At 53.3% G+C, this 16,483-nt stretch overlaps 1 protein-coding gene across 1 annotated transcript; it reads right to left on the minus strand.

Moving 5' to 3' along the window:
• Positions 1–3,183: 3,183 nt before the first annotated feature.
• Positions 3,184–9,735, minus strand: ELOB (elongin B). Its single transcript, XM_082262444.1, has 4 exons — positions 9,606–9,735; positions 3,896–4,030; positions 3,707–3,815; positions 3,184–3,637 (listed from the first exon to the last, which is right to left on the minus strand). Exons 1-4 carry the CDS (start codon positions 9,606–9,608, stop codon positions 3,525–3,527), a joined length of 360 nt encoding a protein of 119 aa, XP_082118570.1. The 5' UTR covers positions 9,609–9,735; the 3' UTR covers positions 3,184–3,524.
• Between the last annotated feature and the right edge of the window lie 6,748 nt (positions 9,736–16,483).

Consider the following 16,483-nt stretch of genomic DNA (forward strand, 5'->3'; position numbering starts at 1 on the left):
GTCCCCATCGTACCATTACCTCAATCTACACTGTATCATTACGCCTATCTCCAAATAGCCAAACCCCACTGCACCATCACTTCAGTTTCTGCAGCGCCAACCCCTACTGCACCATTACCCCAATCTGTGCAATGCCAATCCCCACCACACCATTTCCCCAGCTTCTGCAGTACCTGTTCCCTGCACCCTTACCCCAATCTCCACAACACCTTTGTGCCAATCTTCACAGCAGCAGTCCCCACCACTCCAATCTTTACAGCACCCATTCCCACCATCTTTCAGTCAATAGATCTACAGAATAAGCCTCCATTCACCAGTGTATAGATGCTATGTCCATCACCAGAGGGAGGAGACACACAATCTCCCACTGGGGCAATTAATGCAGAATTACCCTGCAGAGAGAGATTGGCTCTAACCCCACAAATTAGAAAATTGAGCTTTTCCGGCAATCAGCACTGTAGGGAGCCTCACTGAAGAAGGAAACCTCCAATCAGCACTGTAGGGAGCCTCACTGAAGAAGGAAACCTCCAATCAGCACTGTAGGGAAGCCTCACTGAAGAAGGAAACCTCCAATCAGCACTGTAGGGAAGCCTCACTGAAGAAGGAAACCTCCAATCAGCACTGTAGGGAGCCTCACTGAAGAAGGAAACCTCCACTCCATGGTCATCACACAAACTAAACATCCTGGATATAGTTTGAGTATGGAGTCCCCCGCATCTAATCGCACACTCATGTGACTGGCATTGTCCCTTAATTCTAGCAGCAGCTACAAGTCAAATAAAAGGACATCTCCCACACCAGGAGCTTTGAGAAAACAATGGTAAAAAGGATGGATACTCTTCCTCTTGATCAAAACACTGAGAATGCTCAATGAAACAAAAAAAAAGCCGCTGCTGGTGAGTGAGCCTCTAGGTATTCCCAACAAACACTAGTCAGGTGCTAGCCCAGCTCGCATGCTGTATATCATAAAGGAAATAATTCTGGACGGCTGCACTTCCACAAATTCTTTTATTGAAGCTTCATTTGACAAGTGGTTGACAGATGGTGCAGGGGACAAAGAGGTACCGTAGTAATGACTAAGTGCTAACACTTGCACTAAACAGGTCTGCCTCTTTGTCCCCTGCGCCATCTGTCAACCACTTGTCATATAAAACATCAGCAAAAGGGTTTTTGGAAGTGTAGCTGTCCAGACTTATTTCCTTATGACTGAGAATGCTCAGCTGATAACGAAGGCCGCTACTAGAACCCCTACTTTGGTCAAGCGTACCACAGCCTAACCGCTGTTACTGTGAGAACCCCCCTCCTAAGACATAAGTCACACTTTACTACATTCACTTGTCCCCCAGGTGGCAGATAGACTGCCCCCCCCCCATTAACCACTCCATTCAGATGCCCCCCAGGTGGACCGGCCCCCATCTCCCATTCATTTATCCCCCAGGTGGAAGGAAGGACTGGCCCCCGACCCATCAGTCCATTCAGTTGTCCCTCTGGTGCCAGATGGACTGATGCCCACCTATCCACCACTATTCAGCTGCCCCCAGGTGGCAGATGGACTGGCCCCCTGTAACAGAACCACGACCGCACAAGGTGCTTCCGTCAGAATACCGCTTCCTTCAGTCTGAGCATAGATATCAGATATTCTAGCCGCCCTCATACAAAACTAGCAAAGAATAGCTTGTATAAGATCTGGAACATTTAGTGAACAAACTCACATCGAATATATACCCCACCATGTCAGGTGCCTGATTACATTATCATATGCAGATGAAATTGTGTACAGAATTAACATATCTAAGGAACAACCAACACAAACAGTATTCTACTTTCCCACTAGTAACAGAGATTACAGTGATTTAATTAACTTGGTCTAATTAACTAGCAGACTTGCCATCATCAAGCTCATGAAGTACAATAATTATAAGTGTAAACACATCCCCACAATAGGGGAGTTAATTAGCACAATCAACAATGTGTGGAAGACAGGTGGTTGAGCTGTTGACATTAGCATCTACTATGAGTCCGACTGTGCAGTGCAGTCCCCTATTGGCAATAGGCAGCTAGGCCTTTAACATGGATCCTAGGTCTAGAGTCCCAGAGTCTGTGTGTCTTGGTGAGATGTGGACTTGAATCCAAAACAACATTACTCCAAGGGTCCCCCCAACATACACCCCCACAAAGAGCAGTGTTCCCTCAAAAGCCAGGGCCCATAGTCAGTAGTCAAGAGGCTAGCCTGCAGTCCCCTCCAAAAGCCCCTGTCCTGAGTGAGTTTGTCACACCCCCTATCCATCTACCTCTCCATTCAGTTGTCCCCAAGGGGCAGATGGACTAGACCCCCACCCCTGTCCACCCACAAATGGGTTTCAATAAAAGTGCAGCATCCCTAACATACCATCTAAAGATCTTTTGAAAAAGGAAACATGATGGTACTTTTGAGGCACAATTTTCACAACAACAAATAAGAAACTTACAAATATGTTATTGTACAATACCATCAATGTTGTCCCTTGGGTGGCAGATGGACTGATGGACCCCCCCCCCCCCCCCCCCAGTCAGTTGTCCCTCGGGTGGCACCCCCTCAGCCATATACCACTCTATTCAGGGGTCTCATGGGTGGCAGATATAATGACACCCCCTCCAACCATCCAGATGTCCCCTCGGGTGGCAGAAAGAACAGCCCCCCTCATCCATACACCACTCCATTCCGCTGGACCTCAAGGGGCAGAAAGACCACCCACACACCCCATTCAGATGTCCCTTGGGTGGCATAAAGAACCCCCCCTATACACCACTCCATTCAGTTGGAATTCAGGTGGCAGAAAGACCACCCACCCCCTATCCATACACTCCATTCAGATGTCCCTCGGGTGGCAGAAAGAACTCCCCCCCTCATCCATACACCACTCCATTCCACTGGACCTCAAGTGGCAGAAAGACCACCCACACACTCCATTCAGATGTCCCTTGGGTGGCAGAAAGAACCCCCCCACCATACACCACGCCATTCAGTCATCCTTCAGATGGCCCGAACCCCCCCCCATTCAGGTTTTCCCCATCCCTGTTCATGCACCACTCCATACAGTTGTACCCAGATGGCCTGGCCCCCACTTCCATTCACCTCCCCCTGTTCCCCAGATGGGTAATGGACCAGAAGTACAGAATACAGAGTAAGGATCCTCCAATCACCACGAGACAGGCAAACAAAATTTATTGTGTTTAAAAAATAAAATAAAACAAAACCAATACAAGACCAACCCGAACCCCAAAAACACAATAGAGAGTGTGCGCAGCCAGGAAGGTGACATGGAGGGGAGAGAAGCCTTTTGGGAGGGTGGGGTCACGGTGAATGAGGGGGAGGGGGACTAGAGGAGAAGCATGGGGGTTGGATAGGAAGGGGGAAAAGGATGTTTGAACCCCTTGGCTGGTCGGAGGAAACCCCAAACATTGCTAAGCAGAAACTGTGGCCTCATCCGACAGGGTGGGGGATACATGGAAGATGGGAGGGGCTAGCACAGAGCTCCCATAATTCACTGCACAGCCTGTTCATTAGCACTGCCACTCGTCTCCTGCGGTTTCATGACATCGGGAAGCTCAGGCGGGCTGGAGAAGGGCTCTATTCGGAGGGGCTCGAAGGAGTCACCTGGAAACAGAGACAAACGTTAGGGTGGAGCCATTGGAGAACATTTTACATCTGAGGAGCTCTACTCACCCGAGCAGCGGAAAGCTAATCCGACTGTGGCTGGAGCCTGAGGCCGTGCGGTCTGACTGGTGAAGCCACAGTCGCCCAGGCTTTTATTATCATCTAGGAGCTGGTCATCCTATAAGAGAGGAAAGCAAGGTGAGAATGGAGGAGATAAGGTCAGAGATAGGAAGAGGCTGGAGGAGGACCATCTCCCACCTTGTACAATCTCTGGTCTTCAGGAGCTCGCTTTAAGATTCCTTCCACAATTCTCTTTAGCTCATACACTGTGGTGTTCTCCTTGGCGTCGGTGAAGATTGTGGTCTTGCCATGACGGATCATCAAAAAAACATCCTGTAAAGAGAGGAAATACAACATTCATAGATGATGGAGGATATACAGAGGACAGCTGGAGCAGCTCAGACTCTACATCACGTCTCAAACAAGGCCCGAGAGCCAAAGCCAGGAGGCCCTCACCTCTCCCCCTCACCTCGTCTCAGTAGTCAGCCGCAGAGAGGAGGAATGAGCTCCTCCTACAGATCCTGCACCTTTCTGTGCAGCCACAGAACCCCCTCATTTCTCCCTCTCCTGGTCCTCCTCCAGAAACTGCACTTGGTTTCACAGCTCTGCCCCCAGCGTCTTCCCCGCAGCAGTACAAGGTAAGAGGGGTGCACTGATGTTAGGGAGAGTTGGGGGGGGGGAGGCGACTTCTGATGGTGAGGGGGCTCTGACATCTAATGTAAGCTGGGAGGGCTCTTAAAATCTAGTCTGACAAATACAATAGGCACTTTGAGGGCAACTGTAATGCAGAGGCAGATGTGTGTGTGTAGCTTTTTTTTCTCAGAGAATAGGTGCAGGAACTCCCTCTTTTGGACTTATCCCCTGTCTCCGCCCCTACCTACCTCCGTGAACAGTTCCTTGGTTCCACCCACTACCCACCTCCCAGTACCATCCCTTTTAGAAAATACAGAACAAAGTAACATTTGTAATACTAAGTAATTTGTATAGAATTTGTTAATGATAAACAAAAAAAACAGTAACATAGATCCCATGCAGCCAACAACAATAGATCCCCAGCAACAATAGATCCAGCCAGAAACAATGGGCCCCCAGCAGCAACAACAGATCTCCCAGCAGCCAGCATCAATAGACTGCTGCCTAAACAGTAGATCCCTCCCAGCAACAACTGTGACCCCCTCAGCAACACAAGACCCACCCCAGCAACAATAGATCCCCCGCAGCAATAAATCCTCCTGCAGGAATAGATCCCCTCCAGCAACAATAGGTTCCTCAGCAGCCAGCATCAATAGACAGTGTAGCACAGCCCAGCACTCCTTGCCATTACATACATTCAGTGCTGGAGGTGCCGGAACTGCGTTCCCCCTGAAAAAAAAGCTATATGTGTGTGTGTGTGTGTATATATATATATATATATATGCAGGGCTTTTTTTCTCAGAGAATAGGTGCAGGAACTCCTCCCTTCTGAGTCACCCCTTGACTCCGTCCCCTACCCACCCCCGAGCACCGTTCCTTGGTTTCCCCTCCTACCCACATCCCAGTACCACCCCTTTTAGAGAATTAACGATAACAAGAAAGGCAATATAATAGATCTAGAAACAATGGACACCCCAGCGACAATAGATCCACACCTGCAACAATGTAGCATCAATAGACTCTCCAGTAGCCAGCCGCATTAGACCCCTCCCTCAACAGTAGATCCCCCCAGCAATGATTGATTCCCTGCAACATGATACCCCATCAGCAACAACAGACTTCCCCAGCAACAATATACCCTCTGCGCAAATAGATCCCCTCCAGCAGCAAATAGATCCCCTCCAGCAGCAAATAGATCCCCTCCAGCAACAAATAGATCCCCTCCAGCAACACTAGATTCCCCAGTAGCCAGCATCAATAGACCCTCCAGCAGCCAGTGACAAAGACCCCTCCCTCAACAATAAATCCCTTCCAGCAACAACTGACCAACCAGCAACAAAAGACCCACCCCAGCAACCATAAATCCCTATGAGCAACAGAAGACCTCCCCAGCAACAATAGACCCCCATCCTCTGCAAAAATAGATCCCCTCCAGCAGCAATAGATTCCCTATTAGCCAGCATCAATAGACCCTCCAGCACACCCCAGCACCCCTTGCCATTACATACATTCAGCTCTGGAGGTGCCGGAACTGCGTTCCCCCGCGTTCCCGCTGAAAAAAAGCCATATATATATATTAGAGCTGCACGATTCTGGCCGAAATGAGAATCACGATTTTTTAGCTTGGAATAAAGATCACGATTCTCTGTGTAACAAAAAAAAATTGGGATAACTTTACTGTTACGTTTTTTTTTTATTCATTAAAGTCTATTAATTGCGTTTGAAAGACTGCTGTGCAAATACAGTGTGACATAAAATATTACAACAATCGCCATTTTATTCTGTAGGGTAATATATAAAATGTTTGGGGGTTCTAAGTACTTTTCTAGCAAAAAAAACTGATTTTAACTTGCAAGCAACAAATGTCAGAAAAAGATCCAGTCTTTAAGAGGTTAAACTTCCTTTCTCCCTGGCAGAGGGAAGGAAAAGATACAATGTAATCATTTTGTTTATAGTTACTGGGAGACTTTGCTGATAGCCATTTGCCGGGAGGCTTTTTTTTTTTTCCCACAGCTGTTCTCTCTGCTATGCAAAGAATCGAGCAAATCTCAGGGTTAGATCGTCAGGAGGGGTGAATCGAGATCGCGATTTTCATACGATTAATCGTGCAGCTCTAATATATATATATATATCTCTATCTATATCACCACATTATAGAGATTTCTGTAGGTGCCATAAAATCTCTCTAGGGGGAATTCAGATACAGTCAGGTTATATTACAGCCTGCCGGAGGGTGGACACTGGCAAATGGAAAGATCCTAAGCCAATCCCCAGTATAACCCCTCCCTCCTCTACCCAGCATGCTTCAGTTTTTGGGAAAAGAGCAGCAAGCGTGTGAACAGAAAGTGATGGGACTCGTCTTCCACAATGGACAACAAGAAATGGATTTTACGGTAAGAACATAAATCTTAGAGTTTACTTCTCGATCGAATAGCAGTCCAACTAGGAAGAGGCAACACAAAAATAAACACTACAGGCTACAACCCAGAATCCCCGATGGGCCAAAATCCAAATCTGAAGGGGCTGAGAAGGATAGGGTAGGGGAACGTACCAACACAGCCAAGGGGAGAGCATAAAAAGAACCAACCAAATGCTTCAAACCGGTGTTCCGTGAGAATTACCTACCCGTGAGAAAAACCTACCCCTCGTCACTTCCGGTACTCGGCACTGTATGTAATGCAGCGGGTACATTAAAACAGCTGGGCTGCAATACAAATCATCTCCGCTCCTGTCACTGTCACTTCCCTGATCTCGGATAGTAAATATAAAAGCGGCAGCGGCTGTATGAAAAGATAAATCACGGAGCCGAAAGCCGCTTTTATATTTACTTGCCGAGAGCAGGGAAGTGGCCGGGACAGGAGCGGAGATGATTCGTAGTGCCGCACAGCTGTTTTATGTAAGCGCCGCGTCGGTAGGTTTTTCTCACGGTACACCGTGAGCGTTTCATACTAGTGCGCTTGCGCACTAGTAAGCTCCTCTATTCTTCCATCACGTATCCGGGGCTCTGAGCATGCGCACTGCTGCGCTGCTCAGCTCTTTATGGCCGGAAGTGACGAGGGGTAGGTAATTCTCACGGGGTAGGTAATTCTCACGGAACACCGGAATGGAAAAGTCACAGCCAGAGAGGAAGAACTCCACATGGGCAGGACTGTCTCTGATTACCAGGTTGTCAGACATTGGGGACAATCCATAGGGAAGAACCGGGTCAAGAAAACCAAAAACACAAAGGATGGGTAAAAGACCAACCTGTCCACATGGGAGGGGTCGGCATCTCTGCCCCTTAAAGCCTTTGTGATTAAAGGGGCATCCAAACTCGCTAATAAAAGGTAACACCCTGGGGGCCTCTGAGGATTTATAGAGACCTTTGTATGTACTGGAGAACGCAGGACAAAGGGGAACAAAGAGTGCCGAAGGACACGGCTCCAAGAGCAGGCAGAGAAATGGCAGCCAGGCCATGGATCTACACAGGAGAGATGGGAACCCACTAAGGGTGCAAGGAAGATAAACTTCCCCCGATACTCCTCAGGGACCCGCAAACAAAAAAGTGCTGCCAGACATGACTCCTTACGTTACATCCCCCCCCCCCGGTACACTACATCCCCCCGAACCACCCCCCCCCATACCTTACACCCCCCCGATACATCCCCTGAACCCCCCCTCCCCAGTACGTTACATCCCCCCCGGTACACTACATCCCCCCGAACCACCCCCCCCACATACCTTACACCCCCCCGATACATCCCCTGAACCCCCCCCTCCCCAGTACGTTACATCCCCCCCCGGTACACTACATCCCCCCGAACCACCCCCCCCCACATACCTTACACCCCCCCGATACATCCCCTGAACCCCCCCTCCCCAGTACGTTACATCCCCCCCGGTACACTACATCCCCCCGAACCACCCCCCCCCCACATACCTTACACCCCCCCGATACATCCCCTGAACCCCCCCCTCCCCAGTACGTTACATCCCCCCCCCGGTACACTACATCCCCCCAAACCACCCCCCCCCACATACCTTCCACCCCCCCGATACATCTCCTGAACCCCCCCCCTCCCCAGTACGTTACATCCCCCGAACCACCCCCCCACATACCTTCCACCCCCCCGATACATCTCCTGAACCACCCCCCCCCATACCTTACACCCCCCCGATACATCTCCTGAACCCCCCCCCATACCTTACACCCCCCCGATACATCTCCTGAACCCCCCCCCATACCTTACACCCCCCCGATACATCTCCTGAACCCCCCCTCCCCAGTACGTTACATCCCCCTGAACCACCCCCCCCCACATACCTTACACCCCCCCTCCCCAGTACGTTACATCCCCCGAACCACCCCCCCCACATACCTTACACCCCCCGATACATCTCCTGAACCCCCCCTCCCCAATACCTTACATCACCTCAAACCACCACCCCCCCCACATGCACTCCTTACGTTACATACCACCAGGTACACTACATCCCCTAAACCCCCCCTCCCCAGTACGCTACATCCCCCCCGAACCACCCCCCCCACACACCTTACACCCCCCGATACATCTCCTGAACCCCCTCCTCCCCCAGTACATTACATCACCTCAAACACCCCCCCCCCCTTGCACTCCTTAAGTTACATACCCCCCGGTACATCCCCTTGAACCCCCCCCACATACGTTACATACCCCCCTCCTCCATTACATCCCCTCAACCCCCCCCCACCCTATGTTACATCCCCCCCAATATGTTACTTCCCCGAACCCCTCCTCCCCCAGTACGTTACATCACCTCAAACACCCCTCCCCCAGCAGGTCACTTCCCCCAATTCAGCACAGCAACCTCCCTGCATTATAACTCCTCCCCCCACATTATATATACAGTATATATATATATATATATAGAGGGAGAGAGTCCCACTCAGCAATCAGACTCCTCCCCCCAGGGAAGGGGCTCCTCCCCGGAAGTGAAGGCCGGTCTCCCCTGGTAACCATCCCCCCTCCTCCTCCTGAGGAGCCATCTTGTGGTTGGCGGTATTGGGGGATCCGGGGTGTTCGGTATGAAGGGCCCCCCTCCCATTCCTCTCCTCCGGTAATCCCGGGACAGTCCCCCCTCCCCCATACACACAGCCCCGGTCCGGTTCCCCCCTCCCCCGGGCCGGTCCGCCATGTTGTGGTTGGCGGGGGGGAGGATTCCTCGGTATTCTCGGTGTGTGCGATAACCCCTCCCCCCGGGGGGATCCCTCTACCCGGCCGGTGAGGCTCTCGGTAGACCCGCTATAGTCTCTCACCATCCCGGCGGCGGTACAGCGGCCTCACCACCCGTCAGCCTCCTGTGCTGTGTCCGCACTGCGACCTCCTTCCCGGCATGCACCGCGCCCCGCCCCCTACACTCACCGCCATCTTGTGTGTGGCTTCTTCCGCCCAGAGCCTCCCACTTCCGGGGCGGGGAAAACTGTCCGACTGAGGGCGGAGCGAGAGAGAGATGGTAGCGTCTCCATAGTGACGGGGTGGGCGGAGACGGAGCGTCACTGATCCGCCTCATCGCTGTAGCTGAGAAGTTTTAGCGCCAAATTTACCTCAGAGAGACCGGAAGTGAGAGACACGGAACGGGGGACACCGGAGACACCGAGAGAGAGAGCGAATAACGAGTCCCGGGCCTCTATGGTGAGTGTCACCCCTCCCCCATTATCACTTCATTCCGAACTCTGTCACCCCTCCCCCCCAAACTCTCACACCCTCCTATAGATGATCAATAATCACCCCCAACCCTGACACCCCCCTATAGATGATCAATAATCCCCCAAACTCTGACACCCCTCCTATAGATGATCAATAATCACCCCCAACCCTGACACCCCCCTCCTATAGATGATCAATAATCACCCCAACCCTGACACCCCTCCTATAGATGACCAATAATCCCCCCAAACTCTGACACCCCCCCCCCCCTATAGATGATCAATAATCCCCCCAAACTCTGACACCCCCCCCCCCTATAGATGATCAATAATCACCCCCAACCCTGACACCTCTCCTATAGATGATCAATAATCACCCCCAACTCTGACACCCCTCCTATAGATGATCAATAATCCCCCCAAACTCTGACACCCCTCCTATAGATGATCAATAATCCCCCCAAACTCTGACACCCCTCCTATAGATGATCAATAATCCCCCCAAACTCTGACACCCCTCCTATAGATGATCAATAATCACCCCCAACCCTGACACCCCCCCCTATAGATGATCAATAATCCCCCAAACTCTGACACCCCCCCTATAGATGATCAATAATCCCCCCAAACTCTGACACCCCTCCTATAGATGATCAATAATCACCCCCAACTCTGACACCCCTCCTATAGATGATCAATAATCCCCCCAAACTCTGACACCCCTCCTATAGATGATCAATAATCCCCCAAACTCTGACACCCCCCTCCTATAGATGATCAATAATCCCCCCAAACTCTGACACCCCTCCTATAGATGATCAATAATCCCCCCAAACTCTGACACCCCTCCTATAGATGATCAATAATCCCCCCAAACTCTGACACCCCCCCCCCTATAGATGCTCAATAATCACCCCCAACTCTGACACCCCTCCTATAGATGATCAATAATCCCCCAAACTCTGACACCCCCCTCCTATAGATGATCAATAATCCCCCTCCTATTGATCAGAACTGACACAAGATAGAATATTGATGATCCATTTTTAATAATTCAATATAAAAATATTTCCAATAAATAATCTGCAGATATTCTCCATGTGTGGGAAAAGTCTGCGAATTATTATAAACTTCCAATAAAAGAATAAATAATCTCCTCTATTCATAGGTTATGTATTCCGCTACAGTGGGTGTAAAAGTCTACACCCCCCAGGCACTCTGTCCCCATAAACGGGGGCTAGGCACACAGTACCCATAAACGGGGGCCTGGGCACTCTGTCCCCATAAACGGGGGTCTGGGCACTCTGTCCCCATAAACGGGGGGCTAGGCACTCTGTCCCCATAAACGGGGGGCTGGGCACTCTGTCCCCATAAACGGGGGTCTGGGCACTCTGTCCCCATAAACGGGGGGCTAGGCACTCTGTCCCCATAAACGGGGGTCTGGGCACTCTGTCCCCATAAACGGGGGGCTAGGCACTCTGTCCCCATAAACGGGGGTCTGGGCACTCTGTCCCCATAAACGGGGGTCTGGGCACTCTGTCCCCATAAACGGGGGGCTAGGCACTCTGTCCCCATAAACGGGGGGCTAGGCACTCTGTCCCCATAAACGGGGGCTAGGCACGCAGTACCCATAAACGGGGGCTAGGCACTCTGTCCCCATAAACGGGGGGCTAGGCACTCTGTCCCCATAAACGGGGGTCTGGGCACTCTGTCCCCATAAACGGGGGTCTGGGCACTCTGTCCCCATAAACGGGGGGCTAGGCACTCTGTCCCCATAAACGGGGGGCTAGGCACTCTGTCCCCATAAACGGGGGGGCTAGGCACTCTGTCCCCATAAACGGGGGGGCTAGGCACTCTGTCCCCATAAACGGGGGCTAGGCACTCTGTCCCCATAAACGGGGGCTAGGCACTCTGTCCCCATAAACGGGGGTCTGGGCACTCTGTCCCCATAAACGGGGGTCTGGGCACTCTGTCCCCATAAACGGGGGTCTGGGCACTCTGTCCCCATAAACGGGGGTCTGGGCACTCTGTCCCCATAAACGGGGGTCTGGGCACTCTGTCCCCATAAACGGGGGTCTGGGCACTCTGTCCCCATAAACGGGGGGGCTAGGCACTCTGTCCCCATAAACGGGGGGGCTAGGCACTCTGTCCCCATAAACGGGGGGCTGGGCACTCTGTCCCCATAAACGGGGGGCTAGGCACTCTGTCCCCATAAACGGGGGTCTGGGCACTCTGTCCCCATAAACGGGGGTCTGGGCACTCTGTCCCCATAAACGGGGGGGCTAGGCACTCTGTCCCCATAAACGGGGGCTAGGCACTCTGTCCCCATAAACGGGGGCTAGGCACTCTGTCCCCATAAACGGGGGCTAGGCACTCTGTCCCCATAAACGGGGGCTAGGCACTCTGTCCCCATAAACGGGGGTCTGGGCACTCTGTCCCCATAAACGGGGGTCTGGGCACTCTGTCCCCATAAACGGGGGTCTGGGCACTCTGTCCCCATAAACGGGGGTCTGGGCACTCTGTCCCCATAAACGGGGGTCTGGGCACTCTGTCCCCATAAACGGGGGTCTGGGCACTCTGTCCCCATAAACGGGGGGGCTAGGCACTCTGTCCCCATAAACGGGGGGCTAGGCACTCTGTCCCCATAAACGGGGGGCTAGGCACGCAGTACCCATAAACGGGGGCTAGGCACTCTGTCCCCATAAACGGGGGCTAGGCACTCTGTCCCCATAAACGGGGGGCTAGGCACTCTGTCCCCATAAACGGGGGTCTGGGCACTCTGTCCCCATAAACGGGGGTCTGGGCACTCTGTCCCCATAAACGGGGGGCTAGGCACTCTGTCCCCATAAACGGGGGGCTAGGCACTCTGTCCCCATAAACGGGGGGGCTAGGCACTCTGTCCCCATAAACGGGGGGGCTAGGCACTCTGTCCCCATAAACGGGGGCTAGGCACTCTGTCCCCATAAACGGGGGCTAGGCACTCTGTCCCCATAAACGGGGGTCTGGGCACTCTGTCCCCATAAACGGGGGTCTGGGCACTCTGTCCCCATAAACGGGGGTCTGGGCACTCTGTCCCCATAAACGGGGGTCTGGGCACTCTGTCCCCATAAACGGGGGTCTGGGCACTCTGTCCCCATAAACGGGGGGGCTAGGCACTCTGTCCCCATAAACGGGGGGGCTAGGCACTCTGTCCCCATAAACGGGGGGCTGGGCACTCTGTCCCCATAAACGGGGGGCTAGGCACTCTGTCCCCATAAACGGGGGTCTGGGCACTCTGTCCCCATAAACGGGGGTCTGGGCACTCTGTCCCCATAAACGGGGGGGCTAGGCACTCTGTCCCCATAAACGGGGGCTAGGCACTCTGTCCCCATAAACGGGGGCTAGGCACTCTGTCCCCATAAACGGGGGCTAGGCACTCTGTCCCCATAAACGGGGGCTAGGCACTCTGTCCCCATAAACGGGGGTCTGGGCACTCTGTCCCCATAAACGGGGGTCTGGGCACTCTGTCCCCATAAACGGGGGTCTGGGCACTCTGTCCCCATAAACGGGGGTCTGGGCACTCTGTCCCCATAAACGGGGGTCTGGGCACTCTGTCCCCATAAACGGGGGTCTGGGCACTCTGTCCCCATAAACGGGGGGGCTAGGCACTCTGTCCCCATAAACGGGGGGCTAGGCACTCTGTCCCCATAAACGGGGGGCTAGGCACGCAGTACCCATAAACGGGGGCTAGGCACTCTGTCCCCATAAACGGGGGGGCTAGGCACTCTGTCCCCATAAACGGGGGGCTAGGCACTCTGTCCCCATAAACGGGGGGCTAGGCACTCTGTCCCCATAAACGGGGGGGCTAGGCACTCTGTCCCCATAAACGGGGGTCTAGGCACGGCGTCCCCATAAACGGGGGTCTAGGCACGGCGTCCCCATAAACGGGGGTCTAGGCACGGCGTCCCCATAAACGGGGGCTAGGCACGCCGTACCCATAAACGGGGGCTAGGCACACATTTGGTCACCCTAGATGTTTAACCACCCAAGTTTGGCAAACAGTTCGGCCAAGCATGAGTTCAGGCCGAACGTTGGCTGTTCTCCTTGTTTGGGGAATACCCGAATTTGCAGGGTGTTTGCAAGCTTTGCCCAGTCGGGCGCAGTATAAGCTGGTTGGTAAGGAGCCGGGCTGGAAAGCCGCTCGTGGTGTCCTTAATGACTGAGTCCTCAGCTCTCAATGAGTTATTGTTGGGTGTTGGTTTTTTTTTTTTTTGTTTTTTTTAATGGTCAGTTCTTTTCTAGTGCAAAAAAATAAAAACCGCAGAGTTGAATAAATATTACCAAAAGAAAGCTCTATTTGTGTACCATAGAGAAGCACTGGCCCTAGGTTGATGGGCACCATAGAGAAGCACTGGCCCTAGGTTGATGGGCACCATAGAGAAGCACTGGCCCTAGGTTGACGAGCACCATAGAGAAGCTCTGCCCCCGAGGTTGACGAGCACCATAGAGAAGCACTGTCCCCAGAGGTTGACGAGCACCATAGAGAAGCACTGCCCCCGAGGTTGACGAGCACCATAGAAAAGCACTGCCCCCGAGGTTGACGAGCACCATAGAGAAGCACTGCCCCCAGAGGTTGACAAGCACCATAGAGAAGCTCTGCCCCCGAGGTTGACGAGCACCATAGAAAAGCACTGCCCCCGAGGTTGACGAGCACCATAGAGGAGCAATGGCCCGAGGTTGAGGAGCACCATAGAGAAGCACTGGCCCGAGGTTGAGGAGCACCATAGAGAAGCACTGGCCCGAGGTTGAGGAGCACCATAGAGAAGCACTGGCCCGAGGTTGAGGAGCACCATAGAGAAGCACTGGCCCGAGGTTGAGGAGCACCATAGAGAAGCACTGGCCCGAGGTTGAGGAGCACCATAGAGAAGCACTGGCCCGAGGTTGAGGAGCACCATAGAGAAGCACTGGCCCGAGGTTGAGGAGCACCATAGAGAAGCACTGGCCCGAGGTTGAGGAGCACCATAGAGAAGCACTGGCCCTAGGTTGAGGAGCACCATAGAGAAGCACTGGTCCTAGGTTGAGGAGCACTATAGAGAAGCACTGGCCCGAGGTTGAGGAGCACCATAGAGAAGCACTGGCCCGAGGTTGAGGAGCACCATAGAGAAGCACTGGCCCGAGGTTGAGAAGCACTGTCCCTAGGTTGATGAGCACCATAGAGAAGCACTGCCCCTGAGGTTGACGAGCACCATAGAGAAGCACTGCCCCCGAGGTTGACGAGCACCATAGAGAAGCTCTGCCCCTGAGGTTGACGAGCACCATAGAGAAGCTCTGCCCCCGAGGTTGACGAGCACCATAGAGAAGCTCTGCCCCCGAGGTTGACGAGCACCATAGAGAAGCTCTGCCCCCGAGGTTGACGAGCATCATAGAGAAGCACTGCCCCTGAGGTTGACGAGCACCATAGAGAAGCTCTGCCCCCGAGGTTGACGAGCACCATAGAGAAGCTCTGCCCCCGAGGTTGACGAGCACCATAGAGAAGCTCTGCCCCCTGAGGTTGACGAGCACCATAGAGAAGCTCTGCCCCCTGAGGTTGACGAGCACCATAGAGAAGCTCTGCCCCCTGAGGTTGACGAGCACCATAGAGAAGCTCTGCCCCCGAGGTTGACGAGCACCATAGAGAAGCTCTGCCCCCGAGGTTGACGAGCACCATAGAGAAGCTCTGCCCCCGAGGTTGACGAGCACCATAGAGATGCTCTGCCCCCGAGGTTGATGAGCACCATAGAGAAGTACTGCCCCCCGAGGTTGAGGAGCACCATAGAGGAGCAATGGCCCGAGGTTGAGGAGCACCATAGAGAAGCACTGGCCCGAGGTTGAGGAGCACCATAGAGAAGCACTGGCCCGAGGTTGAGGAGCACCATAGAGAAGCACTGGCCCGAGGTTGAGGAGCACCATAGAGAAGCACTGGCCCGAGGTTGAGAAGCACTGTCCCTAGGTTGAGGAGCACCATAGAGAAGCACTGTCCCGAGGTTGAGAAGCACTGTCCCTAGGTTGAGGAGCACCATAGAGAAGCACTGTCCCTAGGTTGATGAGCACCATAGAGAAGCACTGTCCCTAGGTTGATGAGCACCATAGAGAAGCACTGTCCCTAGGTTGACGAGCACCATAGAGAAGCACTGCCCCCCGAGGTTGACGAGCACCATAGAGAAGCACTGGCCCGAGGTTGATGAGCACCATAGAGAAGCACTGGCCCGAGGTTGACGAGCACCATAGAGAAGCACTGCCCCCCGAGGTTGACGAGCACCATAGAGAAGCACTGGCCCGAGGTTGATGAGCACCATAGAGAAGCACTGCCCCCCGAGGTTGACAAGCACCATAGAGAAGCACTGCCCCCCGAGGTTGACGAGCACCATAGAGAAGCACTGCCCCCCGAGGTTGACGAGCACCATAGAGAAGCACTGCCCCCCGAGGTTGACGAGCACCATAGAGAAGCACTCCCCCGAGGTTGATTAGTA

Source organism: Pelophylax lessonae (assembly GCF_965119305.1).
Source record: "Pelophylax lessonae genome assembly, chromosome: 6".
Taxonomy (NCBI): domain Eukaryota; kingdom Metazoa; phylum Chordata; class Amphibia; order Anura; family Ranidae; genus Pelophylax; species Pelophylax lessonae.

Coding starts and splice junctions, on each gene's coding strand:
- ELOB (XM_082262444.1), bottom strand. Junction 3,816..3,895: donor AAGACCAGAGATTGTACAAG/GTGGGAGATGGT, acceptor CCTCTCTTATAG/GATGACCAGCTCCTAGATGA. Junction 3,638..3,706: donor ATTAGCTTTCCGCTGCTCGG/GTGAGTAGAGCT, acceptor CTCTGTTTCCAG/GTGACTCCTTCGAGCCCCTC.